This window comes from Monodelphis domestica, chromosome 2 (genome assembly GCF_027887165.1).
Source record: "Monodelphis domestica isolate mMonDom1 chromosome 2, mMonDom1.pri, whole genome shotgun sequence".
Lineage (NCBI taxonomy): Eukaryota > Metazoa > Chordata > Mammalia > Didelphimorphia > Didelphidae > Monodelphis > Monodelphis domestica.
Window position 1 is genome coordinate 134,799,680 of NC_077228.1, and position 25,512 is coordinate 134,825,191.

At 37.9% G+C, this 25,512-nt stretch overlaps 1 protein-coding gene and 1 long non-coding RNA gene across 7 annotated transcripts in view; one reads left to right on the top strand and one right to left on the bottom strand.

Moving 5' to 3' along the window:
• The window catches only part of WDR26 (WD repeat domain 26), a 47,894-nt gene extending 40,131 nt beyond the window's left edge, over positions 1-7,763 (bottom strand). For 2 of the 4 annotated variants that reach the window (XM_007481479.3, XM_056815995.1), the window contains exons 1-3: positions 6,794-7,763; positions 4,724-4,823; positions 4,563-4,619 (exon numbers count right to left, since the gene is read on the bottom strand). In XM_007481479.3, coding sequence (XP_007481541.2) covers positions 4,563-4,619; positions 4,724-4,823; positions 6,794-7,272 — 636 coding nt within the window. In that variant the 5' untranslated portion in view covers positions 7,273-7,763. Of the gene's footprint in view, positions 1-4,514; positions 4,620-4,723; positions 4,824-6,793 lie in introns of all 4 variants that reach the window. The other 2 variants (XM_007481476.3, XM_056815994.1) reach the window with 1 other exon arrangement.
• A 152-nt stretch (positions 7,764-7,915) lies between these two features.
• The window catches only part of LOC103095797 (uncharacterized), a 177,060-nt gene continuing 159,463 nt past the window's right edge, over positions 7,916-25,512 (top strand). For 2 of the 3 annotated variants that reach the window (XR_008916227.1, XR_001627920.2), the window contains exon 1: positions 7,920-8,052. This is a non-coding gene — a long non-coding RNA (uncharacterized LOC103095797). Of the gene's footprint in view, positions 8,053-9,239; positions 9,361-25,512 lie in introns of all 3 variants that reach the window. The other variant, XR_008916228.1, reaches the window with a different exon arrangement.

Genomic DNA, 25,512 nt, shown 5'->3' on the forward strand with positions numbered 1-25,512 from the left:
GTAAACAAAAGCTAGTCTGACTTACTGAATATACTTTTGACATAAGATGAAAAAATGAAAAAAGTACTAAAATACTGTTGTACAAATAATATGAATTAAGCTTTAGTTTAAGCTTTATATTAAACAACTATAGTACCACTGATCTGTTAATAAATTACTTTTCAAATACCAAAATGACACAAAAAACTGAAAGGTTTTACATAAATGATTTTTTAAAACTCCATTTCTCTATTTTATGAACAAAGCTTTAATTTATTTTAAAAATAGCTATCATTTATATCACTTTTACTGTTAAGCAAAGCACTTATGTCATCTTATTTGATCCTCCCAAAATCCAACAGGGAAAATAATGTATAATCCCATTGTCAAAAGTTTGACTGGTATGACAAACTCCTATTTGAAGATTTCCCTTTATTTAATACTCGTTGTTGAAGACATACTTGTTTCCAGATTTTTCTATTCAACTTTATGTCTAACTTCCTATCATCTGTGTTGATTTCATTTAGTTTTCTCAGTTCCTAAGCATTTCTGTGAAATACCTTAGTTTTTTAAAGTCACTATGTGCATATTCCATTTCCTAGCATTCATATTTATATTATTATATTAAAAGTGAAGTGGTAGTCTTCATCTGCTCCCAAACATGAGAGATCTTCTCCACAGAGATGCTGGTATAATTGCAACTCAATTTTCATTTGACAGAAGTGGGGCAGGGAAAAAAGTAAAACTCCAAATGAGGCTTCTGTCAACATTTTTCTATAGATACATGGGAAGACATAAAAACAGGTCAAGATGTTCTGTCTCGGGGGCAGTTAGGTAGCTTAGTGAGAGCCAGGCCTAGAGATGGGAGGTTGTAGGTTCAAATCTGGTCTCAGGCACTTCCCATCTGTGTGACCCTGGGCGAGTCATTTAACCCACATTGCCTAGCCCTTACCACTCTGCCTTGGAACCAATACACAGTATTGATTACAAGATGGAAGGTAAGGGTTTAAAGAAAAAAAAAAAAAGCATCTCTGTCTCTGAGTTGCTTTGTCCACATTTAGTGCAAAGAGTCCTGAAACAGATCCTAACACATGGTATTGCACATAGCAACTCTAGTAATGTGCTATTGGCTAGGCACAGCAAGACATTTTAAATATATGCTTTCTTTACAAACTTGTTTAATTCTTCAAGTATTTGAGTAAAAAATATATATTTTCTAAAAAAATGTCCAATAGAAGCATTTATATATAGAGATGGCAAATTAGGGAGATTATAAAGGAGAACTAATATTATGATTTAAGAATTACACCACCAGCACATTTCAAACACTCATATAAAATGACTCAAGTGTAAGATTCAAGTCCTATGATGTAGCATTCCAATCGATGGCATAGTAGATACTGAGCTGGCCTTGAAACCAGGCCCACCTGAGTCCAAGTCCTACTTTTGATAAGTCACTTAACCTCCCACTGTTCCAGGCAACTGCCCAAGATTCTGAGCTGCAGAGAAGGTGCCTCTGTGCAATCGAAGAGGGAATTTCCTATAGCAATGAAGCTGCAGATCCAGTCCCTATTCTAAACTCTTTCTCAGAATGGTTTTTAAGATAATGTAGACTAGTAGATTCTGAATAGGTCAAACTGAAGCTCACTAAAGTAGGAAGGTCTCCATTTTTTTCAAAGTTATAGTTCTATTCCTTATAATCTTATCTTTTTAATTTCTATTCACACTGATCAGATCAAACTTCTAATAATATTTGTACAAGGAAGAATGTAATATACCATTTCAGTCCAGCAAATTCTACCTTTAGTCTAATTAATATCTAATTAATCAAGTCAGTAGGAAAATCTAGTGTTACAAGACACCTTTTCAAGCTGTTTGAATAATACATATTTTAAAAGAAAATTTGAAAATGTGATACTTTCAATTTGTGCAAGAAAATTTTGGGATTTTTGTACCCCAAATACAATCTATTTAGATAAGTTCCTTAGTATGCCTACAATTATTACAAAACTCAAATGGTAACAAGTGAGACAACCACCAATATAACATTTGAGGGGTAAGAGGATTTAAAGTAAAAACTCCAAGAGTTGATTGTGGCAGTAAAGCCTCAAAGAGCAAAGGTTTCAAAAACAGAACTTAAGTACTCAGTGAAAAATTTATTAATGCCTACAGTTATACTAAAAGCTTAATTCTCTGGTACACTGGATTTTCATGAAGTTCTAATGCTGCAGCTATATCTGACACACAACACTGGAGACAATAAAATGGATTTAATCAGTATGATTATAGTTTCTAGTGGGAATGTTTTGTTAAAGATGAGATGTAGGACTGAGTTATTTGGGGTGGAGGGAAGCAGTATAAGATACCATGAAACAGGCAGAGAGGTAGGATAAATGAGCAGATGCTTTCCTCCACATCACACAGAACAACTGAACTAGATAGAATGCCTCATGAACTGGAGCCTTTTCTTCTATAAAACTCAACAGTGAAGCCAAACTGCTACAGAATTTTTATATAGAATTCAAAATAAATGTTCATTAAGTATCTATGTGTAAAACACGATCCATCTACAGCATTGTTTAAAGTTTACATTTAAGAGTCAACCTTTTAAATTTGATAAATATCTTCTAAGTTACTACCTTCAAATTTCCTCATGTCAAACTTTCAAACAAGCCTAGACAGATCTGAAGTCAAACTAAAAGGCTATTGGATCAGGACTGAGAGAATAAAAACCAAATGTTGTAACTGAGATTTTTTTGAGATAAAACATCAATTGGATATATGAAGTTATTAGGCTTAATTAAAAAAAATCTACATTTAAAGCTCATTAACTTTTTCTTGCTAAAGTTAGTCTGAAAGTCACTAAACTGTTCTCAAAATCCACAATTTCAGTTTTAAAAGACTTGAAATCTAAATTCTAAAACCTCATCATTAATGCAAGAAATATTATTAACTTTTTTATCCTTCCATCTTGGGAGTAAGGAAAATAAACTGTACTTGTTAGGTGAATGACAATTTAAAAAGTTGAACTGATTATATATGTATTCTAGACTTAACAATCCATAATTCTACTTGTCAAATGTCAAGGAATCAAAAGTTATTTTTTTAGGTCAATAACTTGCCTATTAGGCTTATCTTTCATTGCTTAAAAATTCAAATCACAAATTGTTATTATTAAAAAAACCTTTTTTTTTTTTAAATTTTGGAGCCCCAGATACAAAACTTTGGAAGCAATCATAACTTGTTTTAAGATATAAGACCTTGTATTTTCTTAAATGATAGTCCCTTTTTATTTTAAAAAAAAATCCACAAAGCAACAGGAAATAGATTTTTATAAATACTTTTAAACCACTAATTTCAGAACCATTCTCTAGTATAGCTCTCTCATTATTATTATTACATTTATTTAAATTCAAAATACAACAAATCTATTAGGTTAATAGGCCAAAGAAGTTAAAAACTGACCCAATTTAAATAAAAATAACAATCTTCACTTACTAATGTTTAACAAACAGCTGTTTTCCCTGCTTCCTGTTCTTTTCTGTCCCCCTCCTCCACTGGACAGGAAACTGCTTTTGACAACAAATGAATCAGCCAGAAGTCTAAAGCAAGCAGCCACCAGCTGATTCTTTTTTGTTTATAACCACAGGCACTTCAAAAAACAGCCTTTCTCCCTTCCTAAAACACCTACTTAAGAATTAATGCCTAATAATTTTAATAGATATTAAAAATAGATGACCACTTCTGAAAATGGTCTCAACCTCCAATTTGATCTTGTGTCAGAAAGAACAAATAAAGCATTAATATTCAAATCTGCACCAAAATCACCAGATGACTCTCAGAAAAATCTCCAACTTTTAACATGGTAAAGTCACACAATTTACAGGACTTGAAGGGAACATGGTGATCATATCCCAATAGTTGGTTTGAATACACTTAATATTTCTCTAAAACAAAAGCTAAAAAAAGGGACAAAACTTCCTTATTTAATCTATCCTACCTATGCTTTTTTTTTCCTCAAAGGAATCACATGATAATAATCAATATTAAGTCTTTAAATATTAAAATAAAAATCTTCCTGTCTTACTTGACTTTGTATATCTAAAACAAATGAAATGGTAGTTTAAAATCTTTTAGCATAAATGCTGAAAAATTTGACTACTTTGGCAAAATCTTTGTATGTAGGGCAAAAATATCAACATAATTCAAAGATATTTTCTAGGTAAGCTTTAGGGGGGGAAATATTTTATAATACAATCAAGACTGACCAGTCTAAAACTTTAATATATACAATATAGTTGTAGGCAAATCATTCTAGACATCTACAAAGATATGGGGACCATACTTGATGATCTAAAGGACATTTCCTGTTCCAATTCAATTCCATAAGCATTTATTAAATGCCTGTGCCAGGCACTGTTCTAGGCACTCTAGATACAAAGACAAAAGGTGGCAGATGCCCTAAGTTATTACTGAGACCATTCTGCTTAGTAAAATAAGCACAAATGCAGAACTAAGAACAAAAGTGTATTTACCACAATTATTCCCAACAACGTTTGAGAGATTTCAAGTGCGCCTCTTACCACAATAGCATGAGGAGAATGCACTAAAGACTTAAGTTCATTCAGGTCGTTTTCCGCCTGCAAAAATTGATATAAAAGAGAGAAAAACAAAAGTGTTATGATTTGCACATCAGATGTGTAATTTTAACACCAGTTATACATTTCCATATGCCCTACTTTACCTTATCCCAGTCTCCTTCCATGACATGATTTCGGAATTTGGTAGCAGAAGGATGTTCTAAACGACATCCTGACTCTTGCATGAGGAGATCAACTGTCTGGCTGCAGGAGAGATACAGTGTAAAAAGACCTGACCAACTTCAGGGTTTTACTTTTCCAAATATACCAATACCTATGCAACAGTGTGATTCCCCCTCCCCCCCCAAAAGAGCTAATTTAATTTTTTAAGTTATAAAGTGACATTAGAAAAAAAATCCTTACACACCCTGGAGCAATCTCCTATATCCATATTGGGGTAATAGATTAAAAAACTTGTATGTAGCTTCAAAACAGGTAATTTCCCCTAGTTTTGCCACTTACAATATTAATACATTAAGACAAGAAAAGTTAGAAATATATAACATTTGTTGCAATCAAGTGGCCATCGAGAAAAGTAGGAAATTGCCAATATAGATGACTACTTTAAATAAAATTACTATACTAAGGGTGATTTTAGTGATGGCTAGACTATTAAAATCCTCAAATACATTCAAATCTTGTATTTGCATCAACACTTTAAGAGGCCAATTTATTTAAAAAAAAATTAAAAGCAAAACAAAATCACCCCCACCTTTCTACACTAAAAATAGCAAATTTACTATGCTGTAGGCTCCAAAGAGTCACGAGTTATTTTCTCCCTCTGCTGTCAGCTTGCCTGATTTCAGTAATACATTTTACATTTATTAAGCTCATTATTATCACCAATTCCATCTTTATCAGAGTATGTTAAATCTCTTATAGCAAACAGTTCCTTTTGGGGGTTAGGGGAGGAGTTAAGTATGGTTGTTGGTTTTTCATATGTGGTCTATTTCTTTGGTATGTTCGGTTATTTCAAAGTCCTAATTTATTAGCTTCACATTTTCTTGTTTTAATGTTCCCCCACCCTCCTTCTATTAATCTCTAAGCAAAAACTGTTGACCTCCAAATAGGGTTTGTGTAGATGCACTTATGTCACTTAAGAAAAGTTCTTATTTCTTCCTCAAACAAATCTACAAATCAAAAACTACATGGTGATTAGCACAAAGGCTTGTTTTAATCTAAGATTTCCAGCCAGGAAACTCTGACTGTTGGAGGTGGTTTTTTTTTTGGGGGGGGGGGGGTTGTTGTTGTTTTCTCTTAGTCTCATTTAGGTCCTGCCCCTTCCACCTCCTCCAACATTCTCAATAGCTTTCAGTCTCTAGAAGAACCCTTCCCCCACTCCCAGGGTTTTTCCTTTATTGATGTGTAAACAAACTGATCGCTCTCAGTGGCCAAGGTTAGCCCCTTCACCCAATCTCTCTGGGGTGGACCAAGTCACTTAGGTTAGAAAACAAGTGGTCAGATCAGATATCCCTTCCCAAACACTTATCTATCTTCCTGATATTAATCAGGATTTGACAGTAGTTTGTGGCCTGTGGCCTGTGTCCTGAACACACAAAGCTTCACAAATGACACAAACATGTCTCCTCTGCGCCATTATTCCTGTTTGATTTCCTCAGCAACTCTTCTTTCCAATTGACCATAAGCACCAGCTGTACACCCTTCTAAACCACCCCCACCCCAGTCCCTCAATAACCCAAACATTTGTGAGTATCCAGTTTTTCTGATTGGTAACCATGCTATGATCTTGTCCACTAAAGGAGATTCTCCCTGGGCACACAACACAGATGTCTAAAATATACTCCAAAGGCCAAATCCTCCAAGATTCATTATTTCCACCAGATTTGGCCCACCCCTCCCCCAACATTTTAATACATCTGTCTTTACCGACTGATAATTAAGTTCCAATGGGGCTAGTTTGTGGTGGGGGAGGGGGAGAGGAAAGCTGGGGGGAATTCAAGGCCTGGCTCGGCTAATCCTAATTTGCCAGTTCTCCAGTCTATCCGTCTGATTCTCCCGGGGTCTGTCTGTCTGACCAGGAGTCTCCCTAGGCATGAATACATTAGAGGGTTGTCCGTCGATGTCACCCGTTCTCGGTCCTTTCTCTCCAGCCTTTCCCAACCTCGACACCCCCCCCCCCCCCCAATCACCGGCTCTCTTCAAGGAATACTTACTTGAGCCCTAAGCCATGCAAGTGCTGTCCTATTAACCTAATCACATCCTCATCTGACTGGGAGAGTCTCTTCTTCTTCTTCAGGCTACTGCCCAGCTCCGAGGCTGCCACAGCCGAGGAAGACGCGGCCGTGGTGGCCGAGGCGACAGTGGCGACAGCGGACGAGGCGGAGGCCGCCCCTCCGGGAACCCCGTTATTGACATTCAGGCTGTTGCTATTGTTGCTGGCGGCGGAGGGGGCAGAGGGCAGAAGCCCATTGGCATGGGCCAGATCCCCCCCGGACGAAGTCGACGAGGGGGACGACTCTCCGTTCTGAGCCGAGAGGCAGGCGAGTTCCTGGGTCTGTCCCTGGCCCCCACCACCACCACCACCACCGCCGCCGCCGCCGCCGCCGCCACCTCCTCCTCCTCCGCCGCCGCCGCCGCCGCCGCCGCCACCGCCGCCTCCTCCTCCTCCTCCTCCTGCCCCGTTGGCCTGCATGATGCTGCCGCTGACCAGGCTGTGGCCGCTACTGCGGTGGGGGGCGGCAGCGGCGGCAGGAGGGGCAGCAGCCGCGGGGAGTCCCACCACTACCACCACGGAGGAGGAGGAGGAGGAGGAAGAAGAGGAGGAGGAGGAGGAGGTGGAGGAAGAAGAGGACGACGACGACGACGACGAGGACGGGGGGGAGAGGCCTGCTCTGCCTGTCGAAGCCCCGGGCTCTCCTGCTCCCTCCGCCGCCGAGGCTCGGGGTTTCTTCCGCGGGGGCGGGGAGGCTCCGCCGGTGTCCGAGTCGGAGGAGGAGGAAGCGGAGGCCAGAGTTTCCTCGCCGAGAGAGGCCGTGGTGGGAAGCCGGTGGGGCGAGGCGGAGGAGGGGAGGAGGGGGACGGGGAGAGGGCCGGGGTGAGGGGGGGGAGGGAAGAGGGGACAGGGAAGCGGGGAGGGGGGGTAGGGACAAGGGGGGGTGAGGAAGAGGAGGAGGATCTGGGCCCTGTCCCCCCCCTCCCGGAGGCAGCTGGGGTGCCCGGCCCGGGGGTTGCTCCCTTGGGGGGGCGCCGCTGGGGCGGCGGCGGCGGCCGCTGCTGGGGAGGGGGGAGCCCGCCGCTGTGCTGAGCCCCGGCGGCGGCGGCGGCGGCAGCGGAGGCAGCTGCCGCCTCTGTCTTCGGGCCCGCTCCGCTCCCTGGTGTGTTGATTCTTCCCCCAGCTGCTGCCTAATGGAGTCCAGGCGTCCGCGTCACAGGAAATGCCTATACTGCCCTCCTCACTCACTTCCGGTGGCAGGTATGGAACCTATAGGGGGGCCTGTCACCCAGCACGTGCGCCAGGGGGCAGGCTCCTGGAGAGTTGGGAGGGAGGGCAGGCCCAAGGAGGCCCCCCTCTTCCCCCCCCACCCCCCCCCCCCCCCCCGCCGGCGCTGGCTGACTGGCAGGGTCCGAGGACTAAGTTTCTCCCTTTTCTCCCTGTGACTGTGTATGCGGGATGACTGAAGGTTGTGGGTGTCTATGTGTGTGTACACACCAGTGTGACCTAGAACGTGTACGATATGGATGACACTGCAAACATCTCACTGGCTGGAGTAGTTCTTACTGATGTGGGGAGAGGATGGGACTTTTCTGTACTTGGTAGCCCCAGTGATAGGGGAGGGAGCAGTACATAGGCCCTAACAGGCTAGGCAGTGATTTCGAACACTTAAGAATCCACTGTTATCATTGAAAGTCACATCATGCAAAGTGCTTTCTTTTGCTTTATCCAGGGCCATCTTTAGGTAGTGGAGGGTCCGTAGAACAATGCTTGGTGATGGTGGTGGAAACCAGGTATAGATAGGCCATTCCTAGAAATGGGCACATCACATTTTAATCCTTACCTTGAACATGGAAAATCAGTTTTAAATTAACCTTAAGGGCAACCTTAAAGGGTGACATATGCTATTCCAATTCTTACAAGTGTTTAGTGACTGTGTTTGAACCCATTTTTCTAGAATAGTTTTAATTTCAAGAAAAGAATGTAGAAAGGCAGTAAGAGTATTGGGCTTGTAATAAAGAGGCCTGGGTCCAAAACCCATCTCTGACACTAGCTTTATGATTATGGGCAAGGCACTTCTCATCTCAATTTTTTCACCCATACAAAGGACATAATAATATTGGTACTACCTAAGTAATATCATTGTTGTAAAGAAAACCCTTTGTAAACTTTTAAGACTATGTAAATTATTCTTATTAATGCACTATAAACAAGACTTTGTAAAAGGAATATCTTTGGTCAGACCATGTGTTTTAATTTTTTTGTTTCAAAAATTTTATTTACCATATTTTCTGGTTATATGGAAGACCTTTTATCTCCCTGTAATGGTTGGAATGCATAGAATTTTGTTTTTTAAATGAGCTACAGATCTCTTTTAGCACCAGGGAGAGCACCTTATTTATTTATTTATTTGTTTATTTGCTTGTTTATTTATTTATTTTTATCAGCTTCCTTCCTGAGTCATTGTCTGCCCAGACCCAGCAATTAGGAGAGGGTGAAGGAAGCTCAAAGCAAAGATTGGAGGAATCATGATTTCATAGGATTTATTGCTGGAAGGTTCAACTCCAGGTTTGAAACGTTAAAATTAAGTGGGAGGTTAATATATGTCAGTCAATATGGCTTATTCATATTTAAATGGATCTGTGATCTTAACTGTTTGGACATTCTTTCCAATGGTGCAGATGCCATTCTTTCTACATCTCATCCTAGTCCATGTCTTTTCTTACACCCAATGACATGAAGTTTTCCTCTGGTACTTTTAATTTTCCAAGTGACCAACATAGCATTTAAAGCCTTTCATAATGCATCTCCAGCAAGCTTATTGCATATTACTCTCTTTCATGCACTATACATTCCAGCCAAACCGGCCCACTTTCTGTTTCCTGTATTCTACATTCCAACTTCCATTTATGTGCCTTTGAACAGGCTGTTCCTCATGCCTGGAATGCACTTCCTCTTTACTACCTCCTTTTAGAATTCCTAGCTTTCATCGAGGTTCAGTTTATATACTACCATCTAAAAAAACCATATGAGTACCCTTCCCTCTTTGAACTACCTTATCTATATTTTATATTTATTTTTATTTTCATATTGTTTAACCCACTAGTATGGAAGATCTATGAGAGCAGGGACTTTTTTTGTTCCTATGTTTTTATCCCCAGCACTTGGCAGAGTAGCTGACACATAGTAAGTGTTTAAGCATTTATGCTTGCTGAATGAATGAATGAACAGATAGGGCTTGTCCATTACTCTTTCTATGTGACTAGCCCATTTCTTTTTCTGGTCATATATGTGGATGATAAAATAATTAGTGTCAAAATTGTTGGTAATATTCATCCTAATACACCATTATTGGGTTGAATCTTAAATATCTAGTTGATTATAAAATGCATAGATCACAGTTGTTCATTCATAAGATCATAGATGTTAAGATTGGATTTGACTCTCCCCTGATTGTAACAATGAAGGTACTTAGTTCTTTCTTGGCTGTGAATATTAAATTGTAATCCCCTATCTATTTTTAGATTTTAATCCCCAAAGTGTAAACACAGTACTTAAAGTTGAGTATGGAGATCTACCCATTTTGAATTTTAACCACAAAAAGGTGTGAACACCCATTTCATACATTGAATGGGAAGTCTGTGACCCAGGTGTGAAAGAGTGGGCAGTCCCGGAATGGAGCATCAGCTGTGATTGGTAGACATAAAATTTAGAGGAAGTGACACAATAGAAAAAGGTCTTTAAAAGTGGAAACAGACACACAGAGGAGAGCCTCAGACTTGGAGTGAAGAGAGACACTCAGACTTGGCTGTGGAACTCGGCCCTGGAGGAGCTTGTGCTGTAGACCTCAGACTGCTTTCTTTTTAGATGGTCACCATGGTGAATGAAAAGGCTGACTTCCTTCCTTACCCTTCCTGGAGGTGTGAGCCTCTGGGAAAGGCCCATCATCTTGAAACTCCTTTCCCCTGGCTAGGGCCTTAGAATTGCTACCCGGGTCAGAGGAAGTCTGAGCGCTTTCTCTCTCTCTCTCTCTCTCTCTCTCTCTCTCTCTCTCTCTCTCTCTCTCTCTCTCTCTCTCTCTCCCCCCTTTTCTCTCTTCCTTAATATCTTCCCTCTATTGTAAAATAAACTACCATAAATTCCATTTGACTTTAGTAATTCAATTTTGGGATTTAGAAATTAAATCTCTGGTGACCAATTAAAATATTCAGTCGAACCATAAAATTAACATAGATTTAAAGTTGGAAAGATGCCATGATCTAATTCAGTGGTGCCAAACTCAGATAGAAACTGGGGCTGCATATTGACTTAGAAAAGCAAAAATTATTGTTACTTATACATTGTACTATAATAGGTAGCTAGATACTCAATGGATGGAGTATTAGGCCTGAAATCAAGAAGATACGAGTTCAAATTTGACCTCAAATACTAGGTCTGTGTCCCTGGGTGGCATTTGACCTCAGCCTTAATCCACTGGAGAACAAAATGGCAAACTTCTCCAGTATCTTTGCCAAAAAACAAACAAAAATACCCAACCCATCCACAGAAATATTATCCCCAAGATTATGAGGAGTTGGACTCAGCTAATCAACAACAATGATGTATTGTGTTTTTGTTTATTTTGTTAAACATTTCCCAAATACCCTTCACTCTGGTTCTGGCTGGAAGTTTTGATCTCCCTTTGGGGGCCCACAGACCTTTGATTCTAGTTTAATTCCTTTATTTTACAGATGAGAAAAATTGAGAATGGGCAGTTTCAGTGACTTGCCCTGATCCCATAGCTAGTTAGTAGTAGAATCTGAATTTAACCCAGATCCTTCAGCTCCTGAGTAAGCCTTTTGTTTTTCAAGTAAGTTCCAAAGGTGGCATATACATGTACCAATATTTAGCCATTATATGAAACTTCTTAAGAAATTTAGTTGGTTAAAGTTAAAAAACTAGTAGTTTGGAAATAACCGAGGATTAAAGGGATATTAAAACATAATAAAATTATTTTTGAATAAAATGAATTTGAGTTTCATTGAGTTCTTATTAAGAGCAATTTAGGAGAGCGGAGAAGTAAAAAAACGGGGAATCTTAATGTTACATTTTTAGTGATAAATATTTCTAAATCATCTGTATGTGCTTTCAGGTGGCTCCTATAATTGTAAGGTGACTCACATGAGCTATTCAGTTGAGATAGGTTCTCAGTTCTGTCTAAGGTCTAAGGGCATGGTCACTATATCCAGCAGAGCTTGAATTACTAGATAGTAAACACCTTCAAAGATCCTTGTTAGCATATTATAGCCTTCAGTCAACCTTATTATTAGCAGTACTATTGTTATTATGGTTTATGTAGGATTTTGTGTTTGCAAAGTACTTTATAATAATTTATTAGACCTGGTACTATACTCAGGATAAATTTCTGATTGAGATCTCAAAGTCTCATAAAGTACAAAGGTACTCAAAGATAGCTAAATATGCCTCACTCTTCAGTAGCAAAAATAAAAAGATGAAAGGGAAAAATATTGAATTTAAGAGGCATTATCAAATATTAATATCTGAAGCTCCCTTGAGTAAAACACCAATAGTTAGTAAAGATCCTGTCTAGTCTTTCTGCATCTTCTCTCTGTGTGTTCTTATCAGAATTGCGTACACAAACCTATCTTTCCTTTTGAAACCACATAAAACCACTTATTCTCTGGGCAATGTGAAATATTTGTAGTGTATATGGCCAAAACTTCTGACTCATACTACTTTCAGATTCATGTTCCAAAAGTGAGTTTTTTTATGTTATTTAGAATGTCATTCAAAGACTTTCAATGACTCTCTAGGATATACTGGATCAGTATTATACTTCTTAGTCTAGCTCTCTGCAATATGATTCTAACTAATCTATGTTTTTGACCCTATCACTGTTTACTCTGCTTTGGATCCCTAAATTTGCCATGCTTATATTTGCTTCTTTGGATTTTGCTTCTGCCCAGATGCTTGTAGTGACCAACCTACTTTATACCTGTCCAATTTCTACCTTTCCATCAAGACCCAGCTCAGTTTCAACTTCATTCATTTAGTTTTCCTTGATCATAGCAAGTCGTTGTCTCATCATCATCATCATCGTCGTCGTCATCATCATCATCTCTCTCATTGATAGTATTCATTATCTGTATCGCTCATTTGGTATTTAAATACATACTGCCTTGGATAAATCACTATTCTAAGCCTCAGGTTTCCCATGTGTAAAATAAAGGGGTTGGACTAGATGGCTTGTGAGGTCTCTTTTATCTCTAGATCTCTGATCCTGTGAAATATAATGCTTGTTGATATCTCTTATATTGGTCTTTTGTTGGTAAGAGGACTACTCTAGGATCACACAGCTAGTATCTGAGGTAGGATTTGAACCTGGTTCTTTCTGACTATAAATCCAGTGCTCTATCTGCTCTACCACCTAGAAGCCTAAAAATAGAGATAATATCTGCCCTGTCCCTGGACACTGCTTCCCAAATTGGCACCTCCAACCCCTGAATGTAAAGATGATTTCTTCCCCAGATTAGAGAGAATATCCTGGATCTTATAGTCTCAAAAATCTATGAGCAGATTTATTTTCAGTCATAATAAGAATGAAGACCCAAATGATCTTTCTGAAATTTGAAAAAACAACAACAACAGCTTATGTTTATACTTAATTTAAAAAAACATGGTGGGTATAAGCCTGCTGCCACATGTAACCTGTGAGGAACCCTGAGGAACAAGAATAAAAGACACTACCAGGAAATGTTTGATGGAAAAAGAAGATAGGCTAGTCAGGTGATGATGATGAGGGATGAGAGACAGCTATTCTGAGAGCCCTCAGAATTTGTCAGGAGAAATAAAAAAAGCCTTCAGCATTATGGGTGGACTTCCTGTGGGAAACCTGAAAAAGAACATGGATAAGAGGCTTATAGGATGAGCAGACATGAATGGATTTATCATGTACATTCTTGGAAGGAAGATCCCGATTGATAATCCACATGGTGTATTTGAGCAGTGAGTTTTGACTAGTTTGAATTAATAAATGGGTCTTTATTCAACTACTTTGATGATCTTTAACTACATTGGGATATTTGGGGCCTTTACTCTAGTTTCAGATACTGAAGACCTGTGTGCATCTTGTCATTTTTTACTTGACTAAAAATCTATTTAAGGGCAGAGATAATGTCTTACCTATATTTCCTATTATCCCAGAGTTCTGCACAGTGATTTGCACACATTGGGCCCTTAAATGGATGTGAAATGAATGAATAGCAATAAAATGGCAGTAAAACATAAAAAACTATAAGGCTTAAAATAATTAAGTCAATATGGTTGTTTACACATTGGGACACATAAGTCACAAGCTAAACAGGGACTGAGCTAATGCTCAGGTCTGCAGTATTGTGTAGATAACCTACAAGGTCCCATTAAGCTCTAGGTCTATGACCTTGTGAAATGGAATGCCTTATGACATCGTCAGCTAACTTTAATGAGCCTGTTTCCTTATAATAACAATCACTTATCTATTGCTTTAATATTTATAAAGCACCTTATATATTTTATCTCATTTGATCCTCAAAACCGTATTTTATTATTATACTTTTAATTATCTCTTTTGGACTCATCTGTAAAAAGAGATAATAAAAAGTATAATAATATATAATATAATAATATAAATAAAAGTAAATAAATAAAAGCTCAGGGTCACACAGCTTTTGGTTGAGTTTAGGATTTAAACCCATGTCTTCTTAGAATAGAGCACTGATTAGTTAGATTTCAGGAGGTTCTTCAACCTGGATGAGAAAAAAAGTTACATCCTTATTTTAATATCAATTTAAAAATATGATTCTGAGAAGGGGGGCATATAGGCTTTATAGGAGTCTTTGACACATAAAAAAGGTTAAGAAATCCCCAATTGATAAATGGGCAAGAGACATGAATAGGCAATTTTCAGATTAAGAAATCAAGACAATAAGCACATTAACAAGTATTCTAAATCTCTTATAATTAAATAAATGTAAATCAAAACAACTCTGAGGTACCACCTCACACCTGGCAGATTGGCCAATATGACAGCAAAGGGAAGTAATGAATGTTGGAGGGGATGTGGCAAAATTGGGACATTAATGCATTGCTGGTTAAGATGTGAATTGATCCAACCATTCTGGAGGGCAATTTGGAACTATGCCCAAAGGGCTTTAAAAGACTGTCTGCCCTTTGATCCAGTCATACCATTGCTGGGTTTATACCCCAAAGAGATCATAAAGAAAAAGACTTGTACAAAAATATTTATAGCCACACTCTTTGTGGTGGCAAAAAATTGGAAAACGAGGGGATGCTCTTCAATTGGGGAATGGCTGAACAAATTGTGGTATCTGATGGTGGTGGAATACTATTGTGCTCAATGGAATAATGAACTGGAAGAATTCCATGTGAACTGGAATGACCTCCAGGAACTGATGCAGAGTGAAAAGAGCAGAACCAGGAGAACCTTATATATAGAGAAGGATACACTGTGGTAAAATTGAATGTAATGAACTCCTCTACTAGCAGCAATGCAATGATCCAGGACAATTCTGAGGGACTTATGAGAAAGAAGCTATCCACATTCAGAGAAAGAACTGTGGGAGTAGAAACACAGAAGAAAAACAACTACTTGATCACATGGGTTGATGGGGATATGATTGGGAATGTAGACTATCACCCTAATGCAAATATCAATAATATAGAAATAAGTCTTGATCAATGACACATGTAAAACCCAGTGAAATTGCACTTCAGCTACAGGAGGGGGTTGGAGGGAGGGAGAGAAAGAACATGATTCTTGTAACCATGGAAAAATTTTCTAAATTAATTAAATAAAATTTTCTGAATTAAAAAAAAAAGGTTCAGAATCCCTGGTCTAAGATTATGAATTTCAGAGAAATTGCTGCCTTACATAGGGAGATGGAGTTTCCTCATTGAAGATTTCACTATAGCAGTGAAATCATAGACCCAATTTTTAATCCTGTTACCTTTAGAAAATAAGCACATTAAAAATCACATTGTAATTATTTCAGCTTGGGCTTCTCATTTGCACTTGATAGCAAAAAAAATGAGAGAATTATTCTTGCTACTTGGCTGAATTGAAATATATTGTTTTCTTTTAAAGTTTGGCTCTGTTTACTCCTCCATCCAAACCTTTAATATTATCTGCCTGGCCACCATTCACTGTAGCTCTCATTTGTTTAAATTCATCAAGGGGATAAAGGGTAAAATGACATTCCAATTTATTAACATTCAAGAGTGGATAAATAATTAATAGCACTGGGAGCCCCTATGTAGAATCTAGATAGCAGGCCCTTCTGGGCTGTCTTACATATTCTTGATTTCACATCTGCTGCTCAACTTTTAAGAGCTGTGTATCCCTATGGTGTTGTAGTAATAATAAATAGTGATGAATGGTAAAAAAAAAAAACAAAAAACTACTAAGTAACAAGTTAAATATCAATTTAAAATTAAATCATAATTTCTAGTAAAATATCTCTATGTATGTTTGTATATATAAGCCACCTTCTCTGTAGGCAGTAATATAATTTGATTGTTAATGAACAGACTTCCTTCAATTTAAAATCCTGAATTCAATAGTAGTTTTGTTTCCATATAGATAAATATGTTGAAAGGATCTTGGACATTTCCCAATTGTTTTTAAAAAAAAATCTAAGTTGAGCTTATTGTTAAATATATATTCTACATATGACAATGATATAATAGGCAGATTTGAAAAGTTTTCATTCAGAAAAGGTCTCTATTGATCAGTATCTGAAAAAACTTTTCAAGATATGTTTATTGACTGAAGTCTGCTGAGTTTTTGTGTTCTAAGAGATAAAAGCAGCCTTTTACTGTGATCTTCCCCTTACTAGACAGTGAACTTCTATCCCTGTTGCATCAGCCAGAAAGATAGAAATATAGATAGATGGAGACAGATGGGTAGATACAGACAAATGTAGATATAGATATAGATGTATTGAAAAAATAGGTATAGATAGATAAATATAGAAAGATATAATGTACTTCCTTGCTCTTTATTTCCACATCTTAATGGTCATAAAACATGTGTTATATAGAATATCTTTGCTATAAAAGCAGAGTCCTGAATCCCAGGACCTTAAATTGGAAACCCTGGATTTTAGGGGGAACCTAAAATCACTACCCCCCTTTTTCTATTTTTAGTAGAAATAGTGCTGAACTAGGATGAAGATCGGGGTTTGAATTCAGCTATAGGCAGTTACTAGCTATGTGGCCACAGGCAAGATAACTTTCCTGAGCCCAAATTTCATTTATAAAATGAGGATAGTAATAGCAGCTACCTCACTGGGTTGCTGTGAGGATCAAATGAGATAATGTCTGTAAAGTACTCTGCAAACCTTAATTAATAGCACTGGGAGCCCTTCGGGAGGATCTAGACAGCAGGTCCTTCTGGTCTGTCTTACTTATTCTTGGTTTCACATCTGCTATTCAACTTTTATGAAGTGCCATATAAATGTCAGCTATTATTATTATTTCCACTTTTATCTCCTACTTGCAATATCAGTTGTACTCAGTAGGATTTTCACAGACTTCATAAATACAAAGGCAAAACATTGCTGCATAAAATTAACTTGGTGTTAATGCAGGAAAAGAAATAGAGATTGCCCTATCAGCGGGTTACTGAACTTTGCCTTGTTTATACATATGATGGCTGGTCCTTCATCTCTGAAGACTGGGTGTCAGCTCCCCTAATAGAGCCAGGCATGGCTACATGCAGAGTTTTTCTCCTGTTGAGGTCCTACCAACTTTGAGAGGACAAATTCATTGCATGAATTTGAGCAAGTCTTTTCCTCTTCCTGGGCCTCAGTTTCCTCATCTGTAAAATGAGAGGATTGGACTTAGTAGATGATACTTTAGGGCCCTTCTAACTCAGTCTATGGTTCTATTAGATTAATTCCCATTAAATCCCATTAAATCCCATTAAAAATGAGGCGACCACTGTCTATCCCTTGCAACATCTATTTGTCTCTGTGTCAATCTCAGTGTTTCATATATCTGTCTCACTCTGGAGCTTTGTCTCTGTCTGTTAAAGTCTCATTCAGTCTCTATCTTGTCTCTGTATCTGTCTCTCTTTTTCTCTTCCCCCATTCCAAGAATATTACTGGTCATCCGTCAGTTATCTGAGCTGCTGGTGATGGTTCTCTTTGGTTTTCTTGTTGGCAATGGCAGGTCTGATGGTGATGAACAGCTCAACCAGCCAGTGATAGGGGATCCAAGGCACAGACAGCCTCTTTTTCTTTGACATCTTCCCTTCCTTCCTTCCTCACAAGAAGAGTCTGGAGTGGCAACCTGAAAAGGCCCAAAGTCAGTTTTTGTTTAGGAAAGGCCAGAGCAAGAAGTGGACTCTACTTGACTCAGAGACAGATGCTTGGTTTCTCCTGTCACACCTAGTAAGTAGCTAGGAAACAGAAGAGGGGATTATTAAGCATCCACAATGTGCCAGGCACTGTGCTAAGTCTTTTACAAGTATTATCGGAGGCCCAGGGGCTTTAACTGGGATAGTGCCCCAGTCTGTGCCATGTCTCACAACCCTGGAGCAAGCCTTTTGGATTGCAAGGCTGGGTGTTGGCCTGAAGTGTTTTTAGAGATTCCAAAAAAAAACAACTGTCTTCCAACTATTGACCTCAGTGGATGGCCACAATACCCTAAATTCTTACCATCGGACCAATTTCATTGGGTTGTCATTTTCTGTAGAAGACCCAAGTTTAAATGTAAATGTTTCCCATGGGAAAGGTTGACATAGTAAGTCCTTACCACCCAATAAAAATATATACAGATCTAGGAGTCATCTGTATAGAGATGATAATTGAACCCATGGGAACCGATGAGGTCATCAAATGAGAGAGTATAAAGGGAGGAGAGGGGAGCCTAGGACTGAGCCTTGGGATTCATTTGTCAGATTAGTTAGCAAATTTTGGAAAACAGAAAAATAATCTGAGAGAAAAGGGCATTAGGAGAGGTAAATTTTATTGGGACAGAATAGTGAGATTCAGAATCAGAAGGCTACTCTAGAGACCATCCTAGTTTTCAAATAATTGGTTTAAAATGTCCGCAAGAGTTGGTATTTTGTTGAAAAGATTGTTTTTGCTCATTATTATACCCATGTCCTTTAGTTTTCCTTCATAATCCTTGCCCAAATTGGTTTCACCCCCAAGAATTTACTATTCATTTAACTTTTAAAAAGTATACAAGTAGAGTAAAATAATCAATTCAGCCATCAACATGCATTTAATAAGTACCTTCCACATGTACTCTACTTTAGGCTAGGCTTTGGGGACACAAATACACAAGAGTAAGATGGTAAGTGGCAGACCAGATTTCTGTCATTTATAGAAGGAATTTCCTGAGCCGTGTCTCCCAAGTCTCTTTCCTAGGTACTCTTTTCTTTTTTCTTTTTCTTTTTCTTTAAACTCTTACCTTCTGTCTTGGAACCAATACATAGTATTGGTTCCAAGACAGAAGAGTGGTAAGGGCTAGGCAATGGGGGTTAAGTGGCTTGCCCAGGGTCACACAGAAATGAAGAGTCTGAGGCCAGATTTGAACCCAGGACCTCCCATCTCTGGGCCTGACTCTCAATCCACTGAGCCACCCAGCTGCCCCCTACTCTTCTTTTTGATGCACTATCTCACTTTTAACCTCATCAGCTCCCATGATTCAGTTATTATCTTTATGTAAATTATTCCCAAATCTATATATGCAGACCTTGTCCCTCTCCTGAGTTATAGTAATGCTTCACCAGTGCCTTTTGGACATCTCAAACTGAATGTCCTGTGGACAGTTGGAACTCAATACGTCCAAAACAAATCATTATTTTTCCTTGTCATTTCTATATTCACAATATCTCTCATACATATCCTCTTTATTCCACTCACACAGTCAACCCTGGAGTTCAGATTCTCTTCATCTCTCAGCTGAGCTATTGCAGTAGTCTTCTAAATGAGCTCCCTGCTTCTAATTTTTCCCCACTCTAATCCATCCTCCTCTCAGCTGCCAAAGTGATTTTTTTAAAGCCCAAGTCTGATCATGTTAGCGCTTACTCAATAAATTCTGGGCTCTGTTTTACCTCCAGGATAAAATATAAAGTCTTCTTTGTGGCATTACTATTCACCACCTAGCTCCTTCCCATCTTTCCAGTCTTATCCATGAATTCCATGATCTAGCTACACTATTCTCTTTGCTGCTCCCCTCTTAGCTTTCCTGATCCTCTTGAAGACTAAGCTCAGATTCTAAATTCTGCAGGAGACCATTTCTGGTTCTTCCAGATGCTAGTGCTTTCCTCTTTGAGATGACCTTCTCCTCTACTCTACATGTAGCTTGTGTGTGTGTGTGTGTGTGTGTGTGTGTGTGTGTGTGTGTGTGTGTGGTTAGAATGTGAGGTCCTTGATGGTGGAAACTTATTTTTGTCTTTCTTTCTTTCTTTCTATTCCAAGCACTTAACATGAGGCCTGGCATATAGTAATCAATGGTTAATAAATTATTATTAACTTATAGCAAGTTCCCTACATTACTAAAATTACAGGTCTGGTTTTAAAAAAAAATACATATACACCCCTCATTTTGGAAAGAGTCAATAGGAAATTGGTCCAATCTGATCCTTATCATCTCTATATTAGTATTACTTGTAAATATGTATTGATTCTGGGTTAAATATAGTTGTATAGTTGTCCTATTGAACTAGAAGGAAAAAAAATTTTTTTTGCTTCTTTTTCTCAAGTTTTTATTGACATCTTCTTTTTCTTATACCATCATAGCTATCCCTAGGATTCTTCCTCTCTTTCTCTGATGGATGACTGAGCCATCCCATATAACTAATGATTTTTTTTTTTTTACAACCTTACCTTCTGTTGTAGAATCAACACTAAGTATTGGTTCCAATGAAGAAGAGCAGTAAGGGCTATGCAGAGGGGGCTGGGTGACTTGCCCTGGGTCACACAGCAAGGAAGTATCTGAGGCCAGATTTGAATTCAAAATCTCGTCTCTAGATTTGGCTCTCAATTCACTGAGTCACCTAGCAGGCCCCAATTATATATATTTTTAAAAATTTGGTCAATTTCGAACATTATTCCCTGGTTACAAAAATCATTTTCTATTCTTCTCTCCCCTCCCCCCAATTGTATTTTTAAAAGAAGGAAAAAACCCCAGTGCAACTGATCAATACATTGAAAAAGTCCAAAAATATGTGCAATACAAAACACCTGTGAACTTCCCCCCTTCCACAAAAGGATGGATTGGAGGTTGGTTGGGTACATAATCTCAAGCTTGATTTTTAGAATTTCGGTACATTCCTTTTTGATTTTCTGGTGTGTGGTCTTTCTTTCCATTAACATGGTTACTGTAAAGACTGTATGTTGTTTTCTTGATTCTGCTTACTTTATTCTGTATCTGTTCATGTAGATGTTTCCATGCTTCTTGTATTCATCATATACATAATATTTTCTTATAGCATAGTACTACAATTTATTTAATCTTTCCCAAATTGAGGGCATCTACTTTGCTTTCAATTCTTTTCTATCACAAAAGTACTATGATAAATATTTCGATACATATGGGGACTTTTCTTCTTATCAATTGATAAACATTATCAAGTCAATTAATAAATGTTCATGAAGTACCTACTATGTGGCAGGAATTGTGTAAATTGCTAGCAATTCAAAGAGACAAAATATAATCTCTGACATCAGGGAGCTCACAATCTAATGAGGGAGACAACATGCAAACAAATATATACAAGCAAGTTTATATACGGGAATAAATAGGAAATAATGAACAAGGGAAAGGCACTAGCATTTTTTCAATAGCTTCTTTGAATTATGAATCTAGTAATGTGGTTTCTGGTTCAAAGGGCATTAACATTTTAGTTGCTTTATTTACATAATTCCAAATTGCTTTTCAAAATGATTGTACCATTTTGCATCTTCACAAATAATGTATCAGTGTGTCTATTATTCCACAATTCCTGCAACATTGACTGTAGCCATTTTTGTCATCTTTTCCAATTTGCAGGGTATGAGGTGAAACCTCAGGGCTGTATTGATTTGGATTTCTCTTTATTAGAAATGATTTAGAGCATTTTTTCTTGTAATTGTGAATTCTTTGCAGTTCTTTTGAGAACAGTTTGCTCCTATTCTTTGACTACTTATTATGATTACTTGTAGATTATATATATGCTATATATATTACTTATAGATTATATATACTATATAATAGCCATATAATGATATTATTTGTTTGTATATCTTGTCCACCAAACCCTTATAAGAAAAATTTGATAAAAAGATTTCCTCCCCATTCAATCACTTCCCTTCTCATCCTGTGTGCATTAATTTTATCTATACAGAAACTTTTCTTATTGATATAATCAAAGTTGTCTATTTTATCTTTTGTAATTGCTTCTATCTCTTGTTTGGTTAAACTACATTTCTTTTCCATAGTAGTAAGAGGCATATAATCTTTTCATGTAACTTTTTTATAGTATTATTTTTAATATTAACATCAAATATCTACTTAGAATATATTAGGAATCTGATGTAAGGTGTTGCCAGATTGCTTTTTTAGTTTTTCTTAAAGTTTTAATCAAATAAAGTTTTTTCCTAGGTAATTTGTGTTTTCCATTTTTATCGAACATCATTGTTTCTGGATCTCTCTTCTCTAGTCTATTAAGACTGTTCTAGCCTATTTTATAACCAATAACAGATGGTTTTGATGATTTCTTTATAATTTAATTTAAGGTCTGAAAGTGCTATTTATTCTTTATCCCTATTTCTTTTAGTTATTTCCTTTGATATTATAGCTTTGCTTTTCCAAATGATATTTGTAATTATTTTATCAACTTTGGTAAAGTGTCCTTTTGGTAATTTGACTGATACAATATTAAAAGTATAAATTAACTTTTATCATATTGGCACAATCTAGCTATGAGCATTGACTATTCCTCCAGCTTTTTAAAGTTGTTCTTTATTTAAGGAGCACTTTGGAATTGAATCTGAATCTTGTGTGATCCTGACTGTGGATCCAGGATATTTACTTTCTTTCTGGCTGCTGAAATATTTTCTTTTAGACCTAGGAACTTTGGGATTTTGCTTTGGAATTTTGCTATAATATTCCTGGGAGTTTTCATTTTGGAATCTCTTTAAGGTGGTAATTGGTTGATTCTTTTTGTTTTTTTTTAAACCCTTACCTTCTGTCTTGATATCATTACTAAGTATTGGTTCTAAGGCAGAAGTGTGGTAAAAGCTAGGCAGTTGGGGTTAAGTGCTTGCCCCAGAGTTACATAGCCAGGAAGTTTCTGAGGCCAAATTTGAACCCAGGACCCCTTGTCCTTAAGCCTGGTTCTTGGTCCAGTGAGCCACCTAGCTGCCCCAATTTGTTGATTCTTTCCATTTCTATTTTATCCTCTGGTTCTAGAATATCAGAGCAACTTTAAAAAAATAATTTCTTGAAGTATGATGTCTAGACTCTTTCTTTGGCTGTTAGGTATTACAATACTTTTTGTTTAAAGCCTCCATCTTAGTATCAATACTGTGTATCGGTTTCAAGGCAGAAGAACAGTAAGAGCTAAGCAATGGGGATTAAGTGACTTGACCAGGGTCACATAGCTAGGAAGAATTTAAGGTCAGATTTGAATCCAGTACCTCCTTTCTCTAGGCCTGACTCCATTCACTGAACCACCTAGCTGCCCCCTAGTACTTTTAAGATTATCTTTCCCGTTTTCCAAGTCAGTTGTTTTTCTGATGTGTTTCTTGATGTCTCATGAAGACAGCTTACACTTGCCTAATTCTAATTTTTAAGCAATGATTTTCTTCAATGAGCTTTTGTATCTTTTTTTTTTTTAATTTGGTCAGTTCTGCTTTATAAAGAGTTGTTTTCATCAGTCAATTTTTGTACCTTTTTTTCCCTCTATTTAATCAATTCTGTTTTTTAAGATGTTAATTTCTTCAATATTTTTTTTGCCTCTTTTACCAAGTTGTTAATTGTCTTTTCATAATTTTCATTTGCTTTCATTTCTTTACCTAATTTTTCCTCTGCTACTCTTAATTGATTTAGAAAATCCTTTTTAGTCGTTCCAGGAATTGTTGTTAGACTTGTGTCTAATCATATCCCTCTGCCTTGAGGATTTGCTTGTAGTTGTTTTTATTTCATTGTCTTCTAAGATTGTGTCTTGATCTTCCCTGTCACTTTAGTAGCTTTTTGGGTCAGTTCCTTTTTCTGTTGTTTGCTCATTTTCCTATTCTATTTCTTGATTTTGAATTTTATGTTAAAGTCTGGCTCAGTTCCCTGAATAAGGGGTGAGGGGCACTGTTTGAAGCTTCAGACTTTTTTCTGCACTTCTGTTTTCAGAACCAGTTTTAGAGGTTTGCAAATTTTTAGTGCTTCCAAGGTGATATGATCTGGGGAGAGGTGGTCATTGTTTTCTTAGCCTGTACCAGTCCTTGTCCAGGAAGGACTCTTGTTCCCTTAGGCCCAGAAGTGATACTGTTCCTGCAGGTCCCTGATCCCTTGTGAATAAAGCAATACAGGCCCACAGGACTTTTGCTCCTTCTTGACCAAAAGTGTTCCTCTCAGCCCCTGAACTTTGACCTGAAAAGTGGATCTAGGAAATGGAGTTGCCAAAGAGTATCTGTTCCTGTGTTCGTTGCTAGCTTAAAAATCCTCTGTAATTTCTTTCTGATCAGTCACTGTTCCCTTCCTTTCTCAGGCTTGAGAATTCCCAAGGCTTTTGCTGCTGTTTTTGATGCCTCCTGGTTCCATCACTGGTGTTTCATCCGTGTGGGTCAGCTTTCCCACCCCCTGGGTTACAGATTTCTCTTTCAAACCTCCTATATTGCCTTGGTCTAGGAGAATGTCTCACTCTGTCCTTCTGTTGACTTTGCCACTTCAGAATTCCATCTGAGGTGTTATTTTAAAGTTGTTTGGAGGGGAATGGTGGGAGAGCTCAACTGATTGCTAGCTCTACCCTCCATAAGAATGACCTTCATTTTTTTAGGATTGAGGAGACTTGAGCATGTTTGTAGGTAGATGATGAGGATCAAGTGGAGAGAGAGAAGGCTCCAAGATTGATAAGAGGAGGGATTATTGTTACAGCAAAAGCTTTGAGCAGAACAGAGGGGATGAGCTTAAGGGAGAAGATAGAGGAACTGACTTTAAATAGAAATATGGATGCCTCATTCTCTTAGACTCAAGGAAAAGAAGAAAGAATGATGATAATGCTAAGTAATTTTGAGGAATAAGGGAGAGGAATTGAATGATTTCTTGTTGGATGGCTCCATATTCTCAGGGAAAAGGCTAGGTCCTGTGGGGTAGACATTGAATGATATAGCATCTGGGAATGATCACCAGTATGTACCCACAGCCAAATGGACTTGTGCTTCTTGGCCTTTGAGGACAGAATTAGTAGGACATTAATGGTGATATGGGTAGATGGGTTTGGGAGATTTTTGAGGCTCCATTTTGAGCTCCATATGAGGAAGCATTTCTTAGTGATTAGAGCTATTCAAAAAAGGAATGAACTACCTTAGGAAGTAGATCCCCTTCTTTGGAGGGCTCGGGGTAGAGGCCGCATGATTACTAATTGATGTTATCAAAGGAATTCTTGTTCAGATGCTAGTTGACCTCACTGACTTGTGAGGTTCCTTCCAACCCTGAGCTACTATGATCTTGTCC